General features: G+C 53.0%; 1 protein-coding gene across 7 annotated transcripts in view; it reads right to left on the reverse strand.

Annotated features, from left to right (window-relative positions):
- The window catches only part of PTPRS (protein tyrosine phosphatase receptor type S), a 267,499-nt gene that overhangs the window by 38,345 nt on the left and 211,813 nt on the right, over window positions 1–17,341 (reverse strand). For 6 of the 7 annotated variants that reach the window (XM_074978298.1, XM_074978302.1, XM_074978300.1 and 3 more), the window contains 7 exons: window positions 16,834–16,951; window positions 9,461–10,051; window positions 8,728–8,825; window positions 7,421–7,674; window positions 5,721–5,814; window positions 5,235–5,450; window positions 1,980–2,137 (listed from right to left, as the gene is read on the reverse strand). In XM_074978298.1, the coding sequence (XP_074834399.1) occupies window positions 1,980–2,137; window positions 5,235–5,450; window positions 5,721–5,814; window positions 7,421–7,674; window positions 8,728–8,825; window positions 9,461–10,051; window positions 16,834–16,951 (1,529 nt within the window). The remainder of the gene's footprint in view (window positions 1–1,979; window positions 2,138–5,234; window positions 5,451–5,720; window positions 5,815–7,420; window positions 7,675–8,727; window positions 8,826–9,460; window positions 10,052–16,833; window positions 16,952–17,341) is intronic. The other variant, XM_074978303.1, reaches the window with a different exon arrangement.

Here is a 17,341-nt window from a genome sequence, read left to right on the forward strand (position 1 = left end):
GGACCCACCCATCCCTCACGCCTGCCACAGCTGGAGTCATTACTGAGCCAGAAGTGTAGAGCATTTTATGCATTTTGCGTGGTCTTTTAAAGCCCGTGGGAGCTGGAGGCAGTGTGATAAGCCCAGCCTGCTCTACATGGAGCACTGCTTGGAAATCACAGCACATGGTGGGGAGGGGAAGGTTAATTTGGGCTCCAGTTGGAAGCAGCCGTTAATGGCCTATGGCCAAGCCTGTGAGTTATTTCTAGTGAAACGTCTCCCAGCCTTGGAAATGGCTGGAAAGACTCCCAGAGGTTCAGAGAAAGCTGGCACAGAGTCATAGGGCATTGTGAGGACACACCCGCTGGTCTCGCACTCAGTGGAGCCCTGGGCAGATACAAAATTGTTATCCGTGTCTGCAGAAATGCTCTGCAAAGATCCACATCCGCAGATCCCCACAGATACAACGCAGCTATCAGCAGGTGTGCAAGGTTCTAGTGCCGGGCCCTGACTGCAACATGAGCGGGTGCATCTCTGCTCTATTAACCCAATGTTTTATGAGTTTCATTCTCCACCAATCAGGATTCTGCTTTGGCTTGAAGTGGGACAATCCTGTCTCGGGCAGGTAGCTGGACTTTCCTTTCCCCCAGTGCCTTTCCACTGGCAAAAACATGCCTGCGAGATCTTGGTATCAGATATTCTTAGCATAGGAGGAGTGCCAGGGACAGAAGCTGTCACACCATGTGGGCGGAGATCTCTGCCCCAATACACAGCCAGTCCAGTGTGGTGGGGATCTACAGAGATGCCAAACCTGGTGCTCTTACCTGTCTGGCTTGCTGTCCGGGGAGCAGTAAGTGGAAGGAAGAAAAGACAAATGTTGGGGTTAGAACAGAGCGTGAACCCACACAACTCACACGGAAAGGAGAGACACCCAGATGATGGGAGATCCCCTGCTCAAAGCCACACCAGCAGACAGGAAGAGGGGACTCTCACTCACCTGCTCCCCTGGGTATTCAGACATTTCAGACCCAGTGGGGGGAAAGCGAAGTCACAGCTGGCAGGGCTGTGACGGGTGCCCAAGAACAGCCCCCAGGGCATAGTCAGAAATCTCCAGGCCGGTGGAAGAGAGAGCAGGGCACACCTGGTTGGCAGAACCTGCTTGCTGGGTGCCTCTGCTACCCGTGTCCGTATGTGACTCCCACTGACAAAGCTGCCATCGTCTCCTCTTCTTTGGCTTGTTTTCTCCCTCTCTCCCAGTCCCTTTTCTCTGCCCATTCCTATTCCCGTCTCTCCACTCTGCACATGGTCAGGCTGAGCTTGGGTTCTCTCCAAGCCCAGCCAAAGGCCCTGGGAACTGATACACAAATGTCAGGCGAGCAGGCTGCTGCCGGGACTTGCTGCTCTGGCAGCCGTCTACATTTGGGAGCGGCAAGGGAAGGCTGGTGGCTCTCAAGGAGCATCCCACAAAAGCACAATGCATCCCCATGGCTCCTCTTCTCATCCCTCACTGCACCCCACTGCCTGCAGCTGGAGAAGAAGCCCAATGCTCTGATCCATGTGCTTGCATGAAGAGCACCAGGACCTGGAGGCCTCTATTTCCCCATCCACCAGACAGCCTCTGGGTGTCATCAGAGCATCCTTCCGCTGCCCGCAGTCCATGTGTCCCAGCACTGAACCAGAGGGAATGTGAATATCTGTCTCCTAGGAATGGTGCTGAGATCTGCCAAACTCATGTTATAGGGGCCACTGAACAATCACTACATGGACACAGTTCTATTGACTATGAACCTTGGGCTGGAGTTGCACCAGGTGGGGGTCTCTGCATCCTAAATCCTCCCCATCCTCCCAGCATCTCCATTCCCCTTGCTTTGCCCTGTAGCTCTGAGCAGGGGCCGTACTGTTGGCCCAGCAGCTCTGATACAGAGCCCGCAAAGCCCTTGAGCACTCATAGCTGGAGGCAGCAGGTGAGGACATAGGTCCAGGGGAGAGGCTACTCTTACTTTTTGTAGAGCAGGATGGCAATTACGATGCAGATAATGAACACCACTGCCAGGACCGGCCCGATGACCCATATTAAGCCCTCCTCTCCGTCGATGATAGGCTGTGGGTCGGGGTTGTCCAACTGGATGGGGTCAGAGAAAGGACTAGCTGCAAATGTCTGCAAAACACAAAATACAACAACACAAGGTTGGGACTGGGATGAGCCAGGGCTTCATTCCAGAAGAGAAGCCCCAAAAAGGGAGAGACCCCAAGTACTGACACATGGGGTTAAGAAGAAACTTCCTCTGCAAGCAACTTTTCCCATAGGTGTCCAATAGAGGGGAATCTTCACTTGCACCTGAAGAACTGATGCTGGACAGCATGCGATGGGATGCTAGATAAGATGGACCACGGAGACCTCATGTTACCATAGACTCATAAAACACTAGCACTGGAAGGGGTCTCGAGAGGCCATCGAGTCCAGTCCCCTGCCCTCATGGCAGCACCAAGCACTGTCTAGACCATCCCTGGTGGACGTTTATCTAACCTGCTTTTAAATATCTCCAGTGACATAGATTCCACAATCTCCCCAGAAAATTTATTCCAGCGTTTAACCACCCTGACACTTACAAAGTTTTTCCTAATGTCCAACCTCAACCTCCCTTGCTGCAATTTAAGCCCATGAATGGCTCATATCTGGTCTCCAATACAATCAGTACCAGCTGCTTCAGAACCTTCTGCACAGGCCTCCATTCCATGCTATCCCTTCATCCCCATTACCACCTCCCACTCCTCGCCTCCCACTCTGGATTCAGCACTCAGCCAAGATTACACTGAAATGGGAGAGGTGGAAAGGAGCAAAGATGGGATCAATACTCAGACACCGAATGACTTGGTGACACCCTCCCACCCACAGCACTAAGCACAAACTGATAAATACATTCCTCCCCTCTCCTCAGCCTACTACTGCAGAATGATGGACACGCTCCACCCCAAAGCAGGCTACCTTCCTTCCAGAGGAGCGCTGGACACTCCTTCTATTAGGGGTCCAGCTGGATGGAAAATGCTACTGCATACAGTACACTATAGAAAAGCCGCCTTAGCCAAGCTAAGCTTCTTATGTGTTCAGACGGGCTCCAGTTCTTACCATGGAATGCAGAGGATGAGAACAATATCAAACATTTAAGCTACGTCTACACAGCGAAGTTATTTTGGGATAGCAGCTGTTATTTCAAAATAACTTTGCCATGTCTACACTACGCAAATGAAGCTCCCCATCAGATTACTCCTGCTAGTGGTAATTTCTGCTTTAAGGACAAGGTGCTGTAGAGTCACTAGCAATGGGTTGAAAGACAGCAGCCAGTGTCTTGGTATCTGTATCCAAAAACAGCCCCTTCCTCCCGATGCCATGGGGTGGGGGGCGGGGGAGTTTCAGGGAAGGCCGTTAAATTTTGAATTTATTTCAAAATAGCAGGTGTGTTATTTCAAAATCGGTAAAACTCACTGCAGGAGCAATAGCACCTGTTTCAAAATAGTTATTTCAAAAGAGGTGTTGTTAAGAGATGGGATAGCATAGATTTCGAAATAGCTATTTTGAAATAAGTGCTATTTCCTGTCACCCGGCTGTCTATTTCAAAATCAGCACAGGGTGTGTAGGTGACGTATTTTAAAAAAGCACTTAGCTATTTTGAAACACATTTTTGCATGTAGCAGCCCTTTCGAAACAGCTATTCCGGAACCGGGCTGCTGTGTAGCTGCAGTCTTGGCACTTTCCAGGTCCAAGCTTTACAAATGTTATGACCACTGCCCCCGCACCATGAGGGAGATGTTATCACCCCAATTTACAGATGCAGCAACTAAGGCAAGAAGTGGTGACAGCAGGATGACAACTCACGGTTGGGCTGGTGGCAGGCAGCTTTGAGCTCACACTCCAACTAACGGCCCTCCCTGAAACTCCCCCCTTGCCCCGTGGCATCGGGAGGAAGGGGCTGTTTCTGGCCACAGACACCAAGACACTAGCTGCTGTCTTTCAGCCCATTGCTAGTGACTCTATGGCACCTTGTCCTTAAAGCTGAAATTACCACTAGCAGGAGTGATCCGATTGGGAACTCCATTCCCAGGCGTGTCGGCCTAATCCTTTAATATTAAATAGACAACTAGATATTTATTTCCACCCCCGCTTTAAAACACGACTGCAACAACTTTTTTCTACAATTCCACCAGGGGATTTAACCCAACAGGGTATTAGATGGTTTCCTACTTTGCAGCACAAAATAAGCAGGTGAATAGTAAAGACATCACTCTCACAGGGTCAGATTTAGGCCAGTACAATGCCACTGAAAACGCATGGGATTGCTAAGGATGTAGAAGGCGGCCCAGAGCACGCCAAGTGGATTCTGTCAGTACAGCACTCCCCATTCATGCTCCCCACGTGTGGGACTCGTCGTCGAAAGCAGGATGCCTGGCTGGGTTTATTGCTCTGCTTGTGGAGCTGGGGTGGGCGGGGGGGAAGAGACACGTTTTGCCACGGGTGGAGGCTCATTCTTGGGCTCTCCAAACCCCTGGGGACCTCTGAGTACATATTCCAATATCTTCTAGTTCTGGATAATGGAGCCCCAGCATACAGCCCTGCAAGGATAACAAATCTGCATCTGCAGCCGTGCTGTGTGCTGTAAACACAGACTGGGTATAGCTGCAGATTGGCAGGGCTCTGCCCACTGGGAAACCCTCCCCCCGAAGCATGTCTGTGAATTTCAGGGGCTTCCCAGTCTTGTGTGAGAGTGGCTGTTTGCCGCTATGGGTACGTGCTCCTTAGAATTTATAGGCCCCTGTGCATTCCCACACGTGACTTGTTCTTGCACCTCAGCCCAGAGCCCCTTCACAGTCTCTCCGCCTCCTCCCCATGGTGCCTTAGCTGGGAGAGTCCAGTAAGGAGGAGTTTAAAAACCTGGCTGCTGCTGAGGCTGCCACTGGGGTCCATAGCTCACTGGGAATCGGAGCCACTCCAGCTGGGAGCCTGGCTCAGGTGGCCGCTGACCAGGGGGAAGCAACAGTGGTGGTAATTGGGTGACTCCCCGCCGCTCCCTCCCGTATCTGAATGCTTACGCCACGGGCTCCGCCGGGCCAGCAGGTAAGAATGTGTCGGCTCCCACAAGTGTTTTTGCCTGCTGTCCTGGCAGTGCCCCTGATTTTCAGCTGCCCTAGGCAGCTGTGTAGGTGCAGCGGCAGCCCTAGTTCTGAGTGAGACAGACAGCAGAGGAACGAGCAGCACTTACTGCTTCCAAGTCCCGGAGCGCCGCCAGGACGAAGGTGACGTATTTGTGCCCCGGCTCCAGGGCTTTGTTTTCGAAGTTGTCGTAGTGTTTCATGTCGCCCAGGATGAAGTGAGAGGGCAACGTGCGGAAATGGGCGGCGATGTACGGCTTGGGGAAGTCTAGCTGCCGGGAATGACGGAGGCTCCGGCGCTGCAGCCTGGAGATTTCCTGAACCAGCTGGAACACAAGAGAATGCAACGCTTGAGCCCTAGCTGTGGTGGCACACCAGGAGCAGGAGGAAAGGACGTAGAGCTGAACTGTTCAGTGCGAGCACATTAGTGCTGCTTGTTCTACGTGCTGGGGGGATTTGCCCTGACCCTCTCCCTTTGCTCGGGGCTGCAAAGGGGCCAGGGGTGCAGTACGTGCCACCAAGTTGGGTGCAGCCATTTGCTTTGCCTGCAGAGAAGCCTCTCCCTGCAGTAGGAGTGAAGCTGACTGAGCACTCACCTCCTCCAGGTCCATCTCCTCGGGGTTGCTGACGGGGTTCACGAACTGCGCCCCCCTCGATTTCTTTAAAGGCACCACCACGATGTAGTAAGCCCTGAGAGGCAGGAAGGAAAAGACAAGATGGTAGGAATCTCACGCAGTCCCTTTGGCACAGCCCCCGGAGCTGATATTTCCTAGGATATTATTTTTCTACTTGGCATTTTTTGTTCACTATGGGCAGAGCCTCACATGCTGCTGATGGGAAAGCTCCCGAGCAGTACAAGGATGCTGGTGGTTATGAGTTAACAGAGGCCTGGACTTGACCTCTCAAGGTCCCTTCTAGTTCTGGTGTTTTGTGATTCTCTCTCCTCAGTCCTATGCCAATCCTCCCGCCTGCACTCCCGCTCGCTGGCTGCAGCCTCCCCACCAGCTGATGTCCTGCACCCCCGACTTACACCACCATTGGCGGGGCGTGCGGGCTTGGTCGTATCCTCTTCTTCACAGACCACGCCCTCGTGGCTGCCCGCCCACCCCCCCTCTGTGCATTGCTGCGGGAGCTGAGCGAACACCTTGCAGAGGAGGAACCAACCCCCAGCTGCAGCAAATCGCTTTCCTCCCACTAGCTGCAGCAAGGCAGTTGGCCGTTGTCTTACAGCTTGCGCTACAGCAGAAGCCCCGGCTTTATCCTTGGGATCCAAGACTCAAGGGTCACCAGGCCCCTCGACCTTCTCCCTCAGGAACGGGTGGGGAAAGGCGAGCCAAAGCCAGTTGTTTGCTAGCAGGCACTAGCATGGTGTAAAACACTAGCTAGGTTCCAGGGGCACCTTCCTTTTTTCCCCAGGGCCCTTCCTTCCCTGGCAGGTCTGCCTTTGAAACCCTCATTTGATCCCTCTTGTGACTCCCGAGCAGGGGCAAAGGCAGCAGAAGAGAGACGTGGGGCCCGGCATGTCCCACTCTTGGGCCCTGCCAGGAAGTGGAGTCGTTAGGTTGCAGTTCTTGCCAACCACCAGGTAACTCTGCCCCACTTGTACCTCTTGTACCCCAGTTATTGAATATCAGAATCCTGGCCAGGATCAGGGCCCCATCAGGCTGGGACTTGTGCCGTACCAAAGAGGCCTCCCCCCACCAGACAGTTTACAAGCTAAGGGGAAGGTTTCCCAAAGCACAGGTGGTCATCGGCCCCTCACTGACAACAGACAAAAGATGGATTATTCTCACCCTTGGGCGGACAGGGCCCAGAGCAGTGACCTTCCCAAGGTCACACAGGACGCCTGTCAGCCTGGCCTGGGAAACAAACTGGGATCTTGTGGGTCCCAGCCCACAGCTGCTCCTCCTTGGAGCACGTGGCGCAGAGAGATGAATCGAATGGGACAGTGACCCCCTGCTGTGTGATGACACCAACCCTTCGCCGCCTAGCTTGGCAGCGATTGACAGCCACTGCCAACTCTCCGGGGGCGGGTTTTGGGGAATGAGCCAGGGTGTCCACCTGCTCCTAGAAGGCAATGTTGCCGGGAGCCTCAGTGGACCAGCCAGGGACTGAAAGGGCCATTCGAGCTGGAGATCTCTCAACCCAGGGAGGCTGCTCTTCCACAGGGAGGCTGAGGCAACGCTGGCAGGATTGGCCCAGGGGAGACACTTGCTCTGCCCTGTCTCCGTCCGCCTGCATCACCCTGTGCATTACAGCCCACCCCACAAGGTTCATCATAATAATAGGAACCTACTGGACAGCCTCCGAGCTCTTCATGTCTGGCAGGATCACCACCACATTGCCATCTGCGTCGGCCTTGTGCGTCACCTCTGGCTTCCTGGTCAGTACGTTTGGGGCCGTCCAGGCCGCCACATTCTGCTGCAGGTCGCCCATGCTGTTGCCCCGGTTCGTCAGGACGAAGTTGTAAAACGTGTGGGGCTTCAGGTTGGTGATGAGTTTTTTGGTGTGGCGGACATCCACGTCGATGTTCAGCTCGTTGTACTGGATCTGAGCGAGGCCGAGACACCCGCGGGAGTCAGCCTTCTCTGAATCACACCACTCCGCTGCCTCCTGCCCTCTCTGGGCCCAGAGAGCACACGGCGCAAAGCAGGAGGATGGCCCATGAAACTTGGCTGCTTACCCTGCTGCCTTCTCTGTGGGGGCTACCACAAAACCCCTCTGGCTTTCTACAGTGCCCTTCTCTATAAGGTCTCACAGTCCTTTGCAGGCACAGGATGAAAGCTCGCAGCTTCCCCGGAAAGCAGCAGCCCCATTTTAGATGTGGAGAAAGTGAAGCGCGTGTTGCTCAAGTGACTTGGCCGAAGCCAGAGTGTCTCAAGAGCAAAGTGGGGAATGAAACAGATTCTTACCCCTGCCCATCCATGAGACAGTACAAGTTGAACCCCTCTAACCGGGAACTCTCTTGCTGATAACATCTGTAATGCAGCGTGATTTTAATTAGCTGGATGACCACTTATCCTGGGTGTGGCAAAGTTACTGGTGCTCCCATACAGTTTGCATCCAGCCACCAGTCTTGGCTGTCGGTGTTCTGTGCTGGTACTTAGCTGTAATTTACCCTTAAATGGCTTCCAAGAGCCCAGTGAGCAGTGGAAGTGTTGGCAATGTGCTAGACAACATTGACCTCCTGTGGTCCAGCAAATTCTCTCGTCTGGCACCAGTCAGATCCTGAGGGTGCTGGATTAGAGAGGTTCAGCCTGTACTCCCAGCTTGTGGCTGGGAACATAGCTCAGAAGGTCTCATGCGAAAGCCCCAGGCTCTACCCACTAGACCAATCTACTCCCACCCCACTGCCAGGAGCAGAATCCCAGTGCTCTGGGGGCAGAAAGAAGAGGTTGTGCTCCAACCCCTGCCACGAGTCCCTGACCAGTTCAGTTGAGGTAGTGGGCAGTCAGACTCCTCAAGGGAGCAGCCTGGAGCTGTTGAATGCTGAGCGGGAGTGCCCCGAGAGCTGGTTTCAGGGGCAGGTTTAACCCTGCGTATACTATCCCTAAATTCTATTCCTTGCTGCCCTAAAGCCCCTGAGAAGCGAGCCCCACTTGCCTTGTAGGGGATGGGAGAGTTGTAGTTCTCAGGGAACTCCCAGCTCAAAAGGACAGAGGTCTTCATTGCCATCTTCACCCTGAAGTTTTTGGGTAAAACTGCAGGAAGACAGTTCAAAGGCCGGGGGGGGTGTGGGTTAGGAAAAGAAGGGGTGGGGGAGAGACAGGGAGGGGCTATCAGACACACTGACAACAGGGCGCTGGCAGTACTCACACAGGGAACAGAAGGGCCTGCTCCCTCTTCCACACTCTGCTTGGGTTTTGCCAGAGCCCCATCCCCAATGCCCCTTCCCACGCCAGACCCTAGCCTAACCCAGGGGCAGAGCAGGGGAGGGTCTCTGCCCAAAGACCCCTGAAGTGCTGAGCACTGGAGCAGCTGCTGTGGAGAACAAGGCTCTGGATGTCTGAGCACGCTTGGCTGAGGACAGGCCCTTGCCGGGTTTATGTTTGGCGTCTGGCTGTGTGGCATCTGGCGAAAGCTAAAGAAAAGGCTCGTCCCACCTGTGAGAGAGGCTGGCCTGCCCCGGTGGCCAGTCAGGAGGGTGGCTGGACTTGACTTGGAAGGAAGTGGTAAAAAAGGACTTACCTGGTGAAGGCAGAGAGGGGCGCGGGGCCCACATGCGAGACCGAGCGCTTTGCATTTACTCACTAGGCTGGCAGGACCGCCCAGGCTCTCTGCCTCCCGGCACCAGCCCCGGTTACAAGGAGGGAGAGGAGAAACTGGTAAGTCCTACCTTGGTCCAGTAGGAACGTCCGATACTGGACAGTCGGGCTGTATGGCCCAGGCCCTTTACTGGTGTGAGCCCGGATTTTAACGTCATAAGCAGTGTTGGGTTTGAGGCCGTTGAGTGTGTAGGAGTTCTCAGGGGAGGGGGCCAGGTCTTTTTCCAAAGGGTTGCCAGGGGAACCAGCTTCCCGATAGGCCACAGTGTACTTGACAATGGCGCCATTCCTCTCGGCCAGCACAGGAGGCAGCCAGCCGAATTGGACCGACATGGAGGTGATGTTGCTCGCCTCGAGAATTTGGGGGTAACCTTTAGGGATGTCTTCGGGGATGGTCAGCTCCTGCACTGCCTCCTCCCCAAAGCCGGCCCGGCTTTTCACGGCCAGCTTGAAAAGGTACGTGGCACCTTTGTGGATGTTAGTGGCGATGTACTTATCCTCCTGGGCTGCGAACTCCAAGGTGGAGAGGGGGTCGATGTCCTGGCGACCAAACTGGAGCCGGTAGCCCATGACCTGGCTTTCAGCATCCAGGGGAGGCTCCCATTTCACCAGGAGAGAATTCTCCTGAGTCTGATGCACGGACAGGATGGGCTTCCCTGGAACTGGGAGAGAACAGAAGAAAAGAGGTGAGTTCAGTCCTATGCCAGCTCTCCTCTGTGCACAGGGCTCTCGAAACAGAGAGGCTGGGTGAAGGGCTCAGAGGGCAGATATCTCTAACGTAGGCACCAAGACGTCCTGGCTTGTCTTCTTGGCTCTGCTGCTCACTTACTGAGTAACGTGCCCAACCCCACCTGGCCCAGGACTTTTGAGTGGCCACTGATTTAGGGTGCCTCATTAGAGATGACTTCAAGGGCCAGGCCAGAATTCAGCAGGGCCAGGCACCACCAGATGCCAGACTCCAAGTTGTCCTTTAAATCAGGCCCCAAGAGTCTTGAGTCAGGTTCCCAAAATCAGTGGTTATTCCTGAAAACATTTATCTAGACCTCCCTGGGCCTGGGCGTCCGATAAAGAATCGGAGAATCACAGAGCTGGAAGGGACCTCAGGAGGTCATCGAGACCAGCCCCCTACCCCAAGCAGGATCAACCCCCAACTAAGTCATCCCAGCCAGGACTTTGTCAAGCCAGGACTTAAAAACCTCTGGGGATGGAGATTCCACCACCTCCCTAGGCAACGCATTCCAGTGCTTCGCCGCCCATAGGAAGGTTAACGTTCATCTCAAGTGCAGGAAGCCTTGTGAAGATGAAAAGGTTAATGTTCAGACAGCATTTAGAGCCATCAGTTCCAACGAGTGATCAGATCACTGCAATCCCACAGGAGATCTGACTAGAGAATATCGGCTCAAGAGGCTACATCTACACTAGCTTCAGAGCTGATATTCCAGGGCTCTATTTCACACGTCTAGTACGGACACGTGAAATCCACCTCTTATGGGTCGCAGTCGACCCCTGTCCTCCTCATGAGACACGAGGTGTAAGGGAGGTTGATGGGAGAAACTTTATCACTGACCTTGTTCAGTAGGGATGGCCAAGTAAGCTGAGCACAGACAGGTCAATTCTAGCCAGAGCTAGAATTGCGTATCAGCGGTCGACTTACTTTGTCTAGTGTAGACGTAGCCATAATGTCTCCAGAATAATTCCTAGAACAGGTCTCCTCAGAAAACACCCAATCTTGATTTGAAAGCTCCCAGGGATGGTGATTTCGTCCCAACTCCTGAGAAATTGTCCCCATGATCAACTATTCTCACAATTTACATGTGGGTTTTGCTCTGAATTTGCCAAGCTTCAGTTTAGGAAAGTACACAAGCTGCAGGAGTGCTAAGTATTACTCCAGAGTCAGGTTTAGACATACAGTTCTGAGTCCTCAGCCCCTCCCCCTCCCCAAGGCTCTGTCGGGAGGTCCCATGGAGCGCTCATGACACAACTTGGAACAGATCCCGGGATCTTCCAGCCTCCTGCTGTAATCACTAGACATGAGTGCTTCTCACAGCTGGGAAGAGAGAACCCAGGAGTCCTGTCTCCCCATCTCCTGCTATAGGCACTAGACCACCGGTATCCAAAACAAAACGTAACAACTGCTGCACCCCACCCCCAGCCAGGCACCCTCTCCGTCACCAGCCAGGTGGCCTCCCCCCACCACTCCACCATCGGCCAGGCACCCCGCTCCCCTGCGCAAACCGCTGGTGACTCACTGGAGACACTTCTGGAGCCATGTTGCACAAGCGGCCCCACCCCACCCCGTGAGCCGCCCTGCCCTGCACGAGCCGCAGGAGGAGCCATCTTTGCCACTGCTGCCATGTGCTTAAAGTGGTGGGGCGCGTGCATGGAGTGGTGGAGGGCTCTCCACGCCTGTGGCTCTAATGAGCTACTTCGCCACACTGTGGTGTCCAGTTTGCCACACAAAAAGCACGTTGGACAACGTGGAGCTAGGCAGATCCCACAACTCAGGCAGAGAAGCAGGGCAGGAACAGAACTGGAGCAAGCTGGAAAGCGCAGAGCTGCTGGAGGCGAAGTAATGAGGGATGGGAAAGCTGAGTGGCTGGGCAGCCTGGGGCCCTGAGCAGCAGGCGCGAGGCCAGCCAAGGCGAGTTTGGCAGCCATCAGATCACCCAGCTGGGAAAAGAAAAGACAGGAGCAGACGGGGACTGGAAACAGACCCCAGGATATGGGTGAAGAGGAGGACAGAAGCATCTCTGTCTACTCCATTCAGCTTCTCCCTTCCCGGTCCTCACTGGGACCTCACTCTCAGTTGGCTTTCTCTGCAACCTGTCAGTTCTGCTGAGCTTATGGGATATCACAGGAGTTTGGTGGTTCCTGGGCCTAACCAGCCCTGTCCCTACCTGAATGCTAAATGAACTAATGGCCAGGGTTTGATTACACATGCAGCCTGGGGGTTTGCTGGAGTTGGGGTGAGGAGAGCATTAATTCCAGTAGCTCATGTGTCACTTACACTCACTCCACTCTGTTAAAGATCTAATTTCCCTCTCTCCTGGCCGAAGAAGGAGGGAGGGGAAGGTAGAAGGGAAGGAAACTGGGGCTTCAGAGAAACACAAACCAGCCTGGAAGTCAGTCTGGCAGGGTGACATGCTGGTGAGGATGCGAAACGGGCACTGGGGATGGTTGAATCAGCCAAAGCAAGGCATGCTAGGACAGAAAGGCTAGCATGTGTGTGTATCTACACACTCAGAGACTCTGGCAGCACCAGGGAACACCAGGCTTGGTTGGAAGCAACAGCCCCAACACCCAGGCACGGGCTGCCTGGAACAAATATTTTATTCATTCAAACAATGGGAGAATGGCTGGCGAATGCTGCTGGGAAAACCTCCTTTGGAAACACTTAAGAATCACAATGTTATTACAGAGAAAACCAATGCCATTATCTTTATGTCTCAGTTTTTATCACAAACATTACTATAATCAGCCAGGCCTGGAAATATTACATTTGTACCACAAATATAATTTGGGGGTGGGGGGAAAAAGTGGGGGGGGGAAAAAGGTGTTCTGTTTTGAAATTGGGTTGGATGCCAAAAGGAGAAAATTGGATATATTACAGTATTTAAATTCAGCCCCTCGCCCGGAATGATAAAGAAAGAAATCACTCCTCTCGGAAGGTGCACTGACTCAACAGCGGAAAAGAGATAAGAACGTTTCAGAGCCAATGGGAAGATTTTTTTTTTTAAAAAAATAGCTATTTCAAGTTGGGGGAAATTGAGTTTTGGGAAATAGCTGCTGTGCTGGGAAAAAAAAAACAACATATCTGGGTGACTGATGTATTTATGCTGCAAATTCTAATGGGGGAGATGAGGAAGAATGACAAAGCAGAGAGAATGAGTGACAAAGGACGAGGGAGAAGGCTACAGAAAACTAAATGGGAACTTTGACCAGTGAGAAAGACAAAGTGGGGCAAGGGTGGGGGAGAGAATTGAAAAAAGGACATGCTAGGTAGAGTGAAAGGATAACGGCAAGTTGTGCCTGACCAAACTGATTTGTTTCTGTGAGGAGATAACTGGTTCTGGGAACAAGGGGAAGTCAATGGATGTGATATACTTTGACCTTAGCAAAGCTTTTGATACAGTCTCTCACAACAGTCTTGCCTGCAAGTTAAGGAAGTATGGTTTGGACAAATGGACTGTAAGATGGATAGAAAGCTAGCTAGATGGTTGGGTCCAAAGGGTAGTGATAAATGGATCAAAAGTCTGGGGGGTGGTTGGTTTCAAGTGGGGTGCCCAAAGGATTGATTCTTAGGCTGATGTTGTTCAACATCTTTATTAATGACCTGGATGAGGGGATGGATTGCACCCCAGAAAAATGTGTTGATGACTCTAAGCTAGGGGGTGAGATAGATATGTTGGAGGGTAAGGAGAGGGTCCAGAGTGACCTACATTTATTGGAGGATTGAGCCAAAAGAAATCTGATCGGGTTCAGCAAGGACAAGTGCAGAGTCCTGAATACGGGACAGGAGAATCCCAAGCATTGTTACAGTCCTGGGACCGACTGGCTAAGTAGCAGTGCAGCAGAAAAGGACCTGGGGATTATGTGGATGAGAAGCTGGATATGAGTCAACAGTGTGCCCTTGTAGCCAAGAAGGCTAATGGCATATTGGGGTGCATCAGTAAGAGCATTTCCCACAGATCTAGAGAAGTTATTATTCCTCTTTATTTGGCACTGGTGAGGATGTGACTGGAGTACTGCATCCAGTTCTAGGCTCCCCCACTACAGAAAGGATGTGAATGCACTGGAGAGGTTCCAGCGGATGGCAACCAAAATAATTAGGGGGTTGGAGCACATGACCTGCGAGGAGAACTAGAGTGATTTGGGGTTATTCAGTCTGCAGAAGAGAAGAGTGAGGGGTGACTTGATAGCAGCCTTCAACTTCCTTAACAGGGGAATCTAAAAAGATGGAGAGAGGCTGTTCTCAGTAGTGAGGGAAGGCACCAAAAGGAGAAATGGTTTCAAATTACAGTGGGAGAAGTCTAGGTTGGACAGCAGGAAAAACTATTTCCCCAGGAGGGCGGTGAAGCACTGAAATGCATTACCTAGACAGGTGGTGGAATCTCCATCCCTTAGAGGTTTTTAAGTCCTGGCTTGACAAAGTCCTGGCTGAGATGATTTAGTTGAGGTTGATCCTGCTTTGGGCAGGGGGCTGGCCTCAATGACCTCCTAGGGTCTCTTCCAGCCCTAGGATTCCATGATAAAGAGAAGAGAGAGGGGAAGGGAAATGCTAGGAAGGGGTATGCCAGGTGGGGCTAAAGTGGCACTGAAAGGAGCGAGGTACAGATGCCAGCTCGTTTGCTGCTGGCATCTGACTGAAGTCTGATTAAGCGTCTGGAAGATTTGCGTCATGAGGGTTTGTCCTCTGAAGTACAAGGACCCTCTCCAACTGTGCAAGAAAGGCCACATTAGAGGAGAAAGGCTCCAGAGCACCAGCCCCAAGGTTCACTGGAAGAGGGATGCATGGAAAGGAAGCCACAGTATTGGCTGCTGCCCTTCCCATTTCAGGACAGGATGCCAGATCCCTGGCTGTGTTGCCCCCTCAGCTGCGGCGAGGGTGCCCAGGCAGATTACACTGCATTTGGCCAAGGGCCTTTGATCACTGGAGTGGCAGCTCTCAGCATTTCCAGGGCTGAATGATCTCAGCTGATGCAGCTGCCCTGAGCTGTGAAGAAAAGGAAGGAGAAGAAAAGCCAGCAAGAAAAGAGAGACGCAAAGGAAGTGAGGGAGGGAGAGAAGCCACTGCCTTAGAGGAGTGAAGGTGAGCACACGGTGGGCAGGGACCAATGGCATGGAGGGAGAGACAGAGATAAATGTTATTCCTCACTCATGCCCAGGCTGCAGTGCTGAGGTGAGCGGTAACACCGGAGGAGGAATTGCAGCAGTCCTATCCCCGATGCCCCGTTTGTTCTTGAGATGAAAGGAGGCAAAGATGGCATTTCCCAGTGCAGGGGAACAAAGAGATCCAAGATCCCCCGGTGGCTTTTGCCCATCCGTTGTTCTGTCCCTGCACCCTTGCTTGTGACCTCACTTCTTTCTGCTGAGACTGGGGGCAGCTCTGCCATAAGGAATAAGTCAAGGGGATGAAAGAACCACAGTGAGGGAGGGCAGCCATCAAAGCCTGGGTCTTGGTGATCAGCAAAGGTCAATGCTGTCTGTTCTTCCTCTCCTGGCGCTGCTAGTACAGGCATAGTGGGATGCGCATGGAAGAGCAAATGGCCTCAGCTATCCCCAGGGCAGTTCTCCTGTTTGTCAAAGTTCCTGTGTGGTCTGCCAGGCCCAGGGGCCCAGCGACTGCTCCCTGCAAAGCTGTACAGTTGAGTCCGTTTCCCTAGGTGTGGGATCACCTCAGACACTGCACCCTTGGTGGCTCGAGGGAAGCATCAACAGAGATCAACCTCAAGGCTCTGAGGACCGCTGGCCTCTCTACAAGCCCATGCTACACTCCAGTAGTGTGCTAGGAAAGGATTCAGGGATTTTTAGATCAACACCTCTTGATCCTGCGTGAGACAGGATCTGACCTTCCTTTCCTGTCTCGTAATCCTATGGGTGTTGTTCCCCTTGCCCCTCATACACCGGGGTGCTCAAGCCTCTGGTTTTGTCAGCTGACAATAAGTTTCCATCCCACTTCACTAACTGCCTGAGGATTTTCTGGCCTTTGCCTTTCAGACTCAGGGGACTGGCTCACCGTGGTTCCCAGCGGGAGAAGTAGCTCTGAACTCCATGAGAGCCTAGCAGTGCTACAGAGCCATCTCCTTCCAACCTCACCAGCTTCCATGATGCTGCCAGACTGGCTCAGACCTCTGGCCAGTTCTCCACTGGGCCAGAGCCATTGATCTCAGAGGCAGCATAGAAAGATGATCAACACCCCTGTGGCTCCAGCCTGTCCTCTCATTAAACTTTACTCCAGCACCCACAACCCTGGGCTCTGTTCCTTGCCAAGAAATCTACACCACACCTCCAGCACGGCACAAGCTGCACCAGGTTTGAGTTTCCCTTTATCAGCACAGTGGTTTGAGGAGGCGGCAGTCCTTAGCAGCACTGGGGATTGGGCAGCTGCTATAGGAAACTGGAAGGTGTACTGAGTTGGTTCTTTGCAGCACTGGGCAGGAGGATGTTCTTTTCAGGGGAGGATGGGGAGTTCTCTGGCTTACAGGACTGGGAATACTCTGCTTGGCTGCTGAGAGGTTCTCTGGGCCACAGGACGGGCGTGTGTGGTGAGCTGAGGGCTCTTGGCAGAAGGCTGTCTTTAAGGGGAGCCAGGTGATCAGAGCTAGAAGGGCAATTCTCCAATCTACCTAGCAAAGCTGGGAGATGTGCTGAGCTGCACAGGGAGGAAAAGGGTTTCGCCAACACTGGGCCTGGGGGAGGGGCTGGAGATGGGAGCGCATCTCACCTGCACCCTTGGTCGTGACCATTTTGGGTTTGCTTCGGGCGCCGTCCCCCTTCATGGTGTAGGCTGCCACCGTGATGGAGTACGAGGTCTCGGGCTGAAGCCCAGCAATGATCATTTCCTGTTTGTGAGATCCCAAAGGAAGAAAGATGTTTAGTTTTGTTTTTGTTTTTATTTTTTCAAACACAAAAACTTGTCTTCTTGCAAGAGCCTCAGCCCTCTCCAGCATGCGGGAACATTCACCGACACTAAAAACACAAGACAGTGCAAGGAAAACATGGCGGTGTGGTGGGGGACAGCCCTTCGCTAGGAAACACAACCTCTCCAGCTATGAGCAGACGAGGAATACACAGGAACTTGCATGAAAGGCCTGCTCTCTCAATCCCCCCCCTCAAACGCAGCTCCTATCTCTACACAAACTGGTTCAGCCATCAAAACATGTTCAAAGCTTCCCACTCTTCCACGCTGTCGCAGAGGAGGGCTCTTGTGGCTTCAGGGAGATTAAACTCCC

This window comes from Carettochelys insculpta, chromosome 27 (assembly GCF_033958435.1).
Source record: "Carettochelys insculpta isolate YL-2023 chromosome 27, ASM3395843v1, whole genome shotgun sequence".
In the NCBI taxonomy this organism is placed as follows: domain Eukaryota; kingdom Metazoa; phylum Chordata; order Testudines; family Carettochelyidae; genus Carettochelys; species Carettochelys insculpta.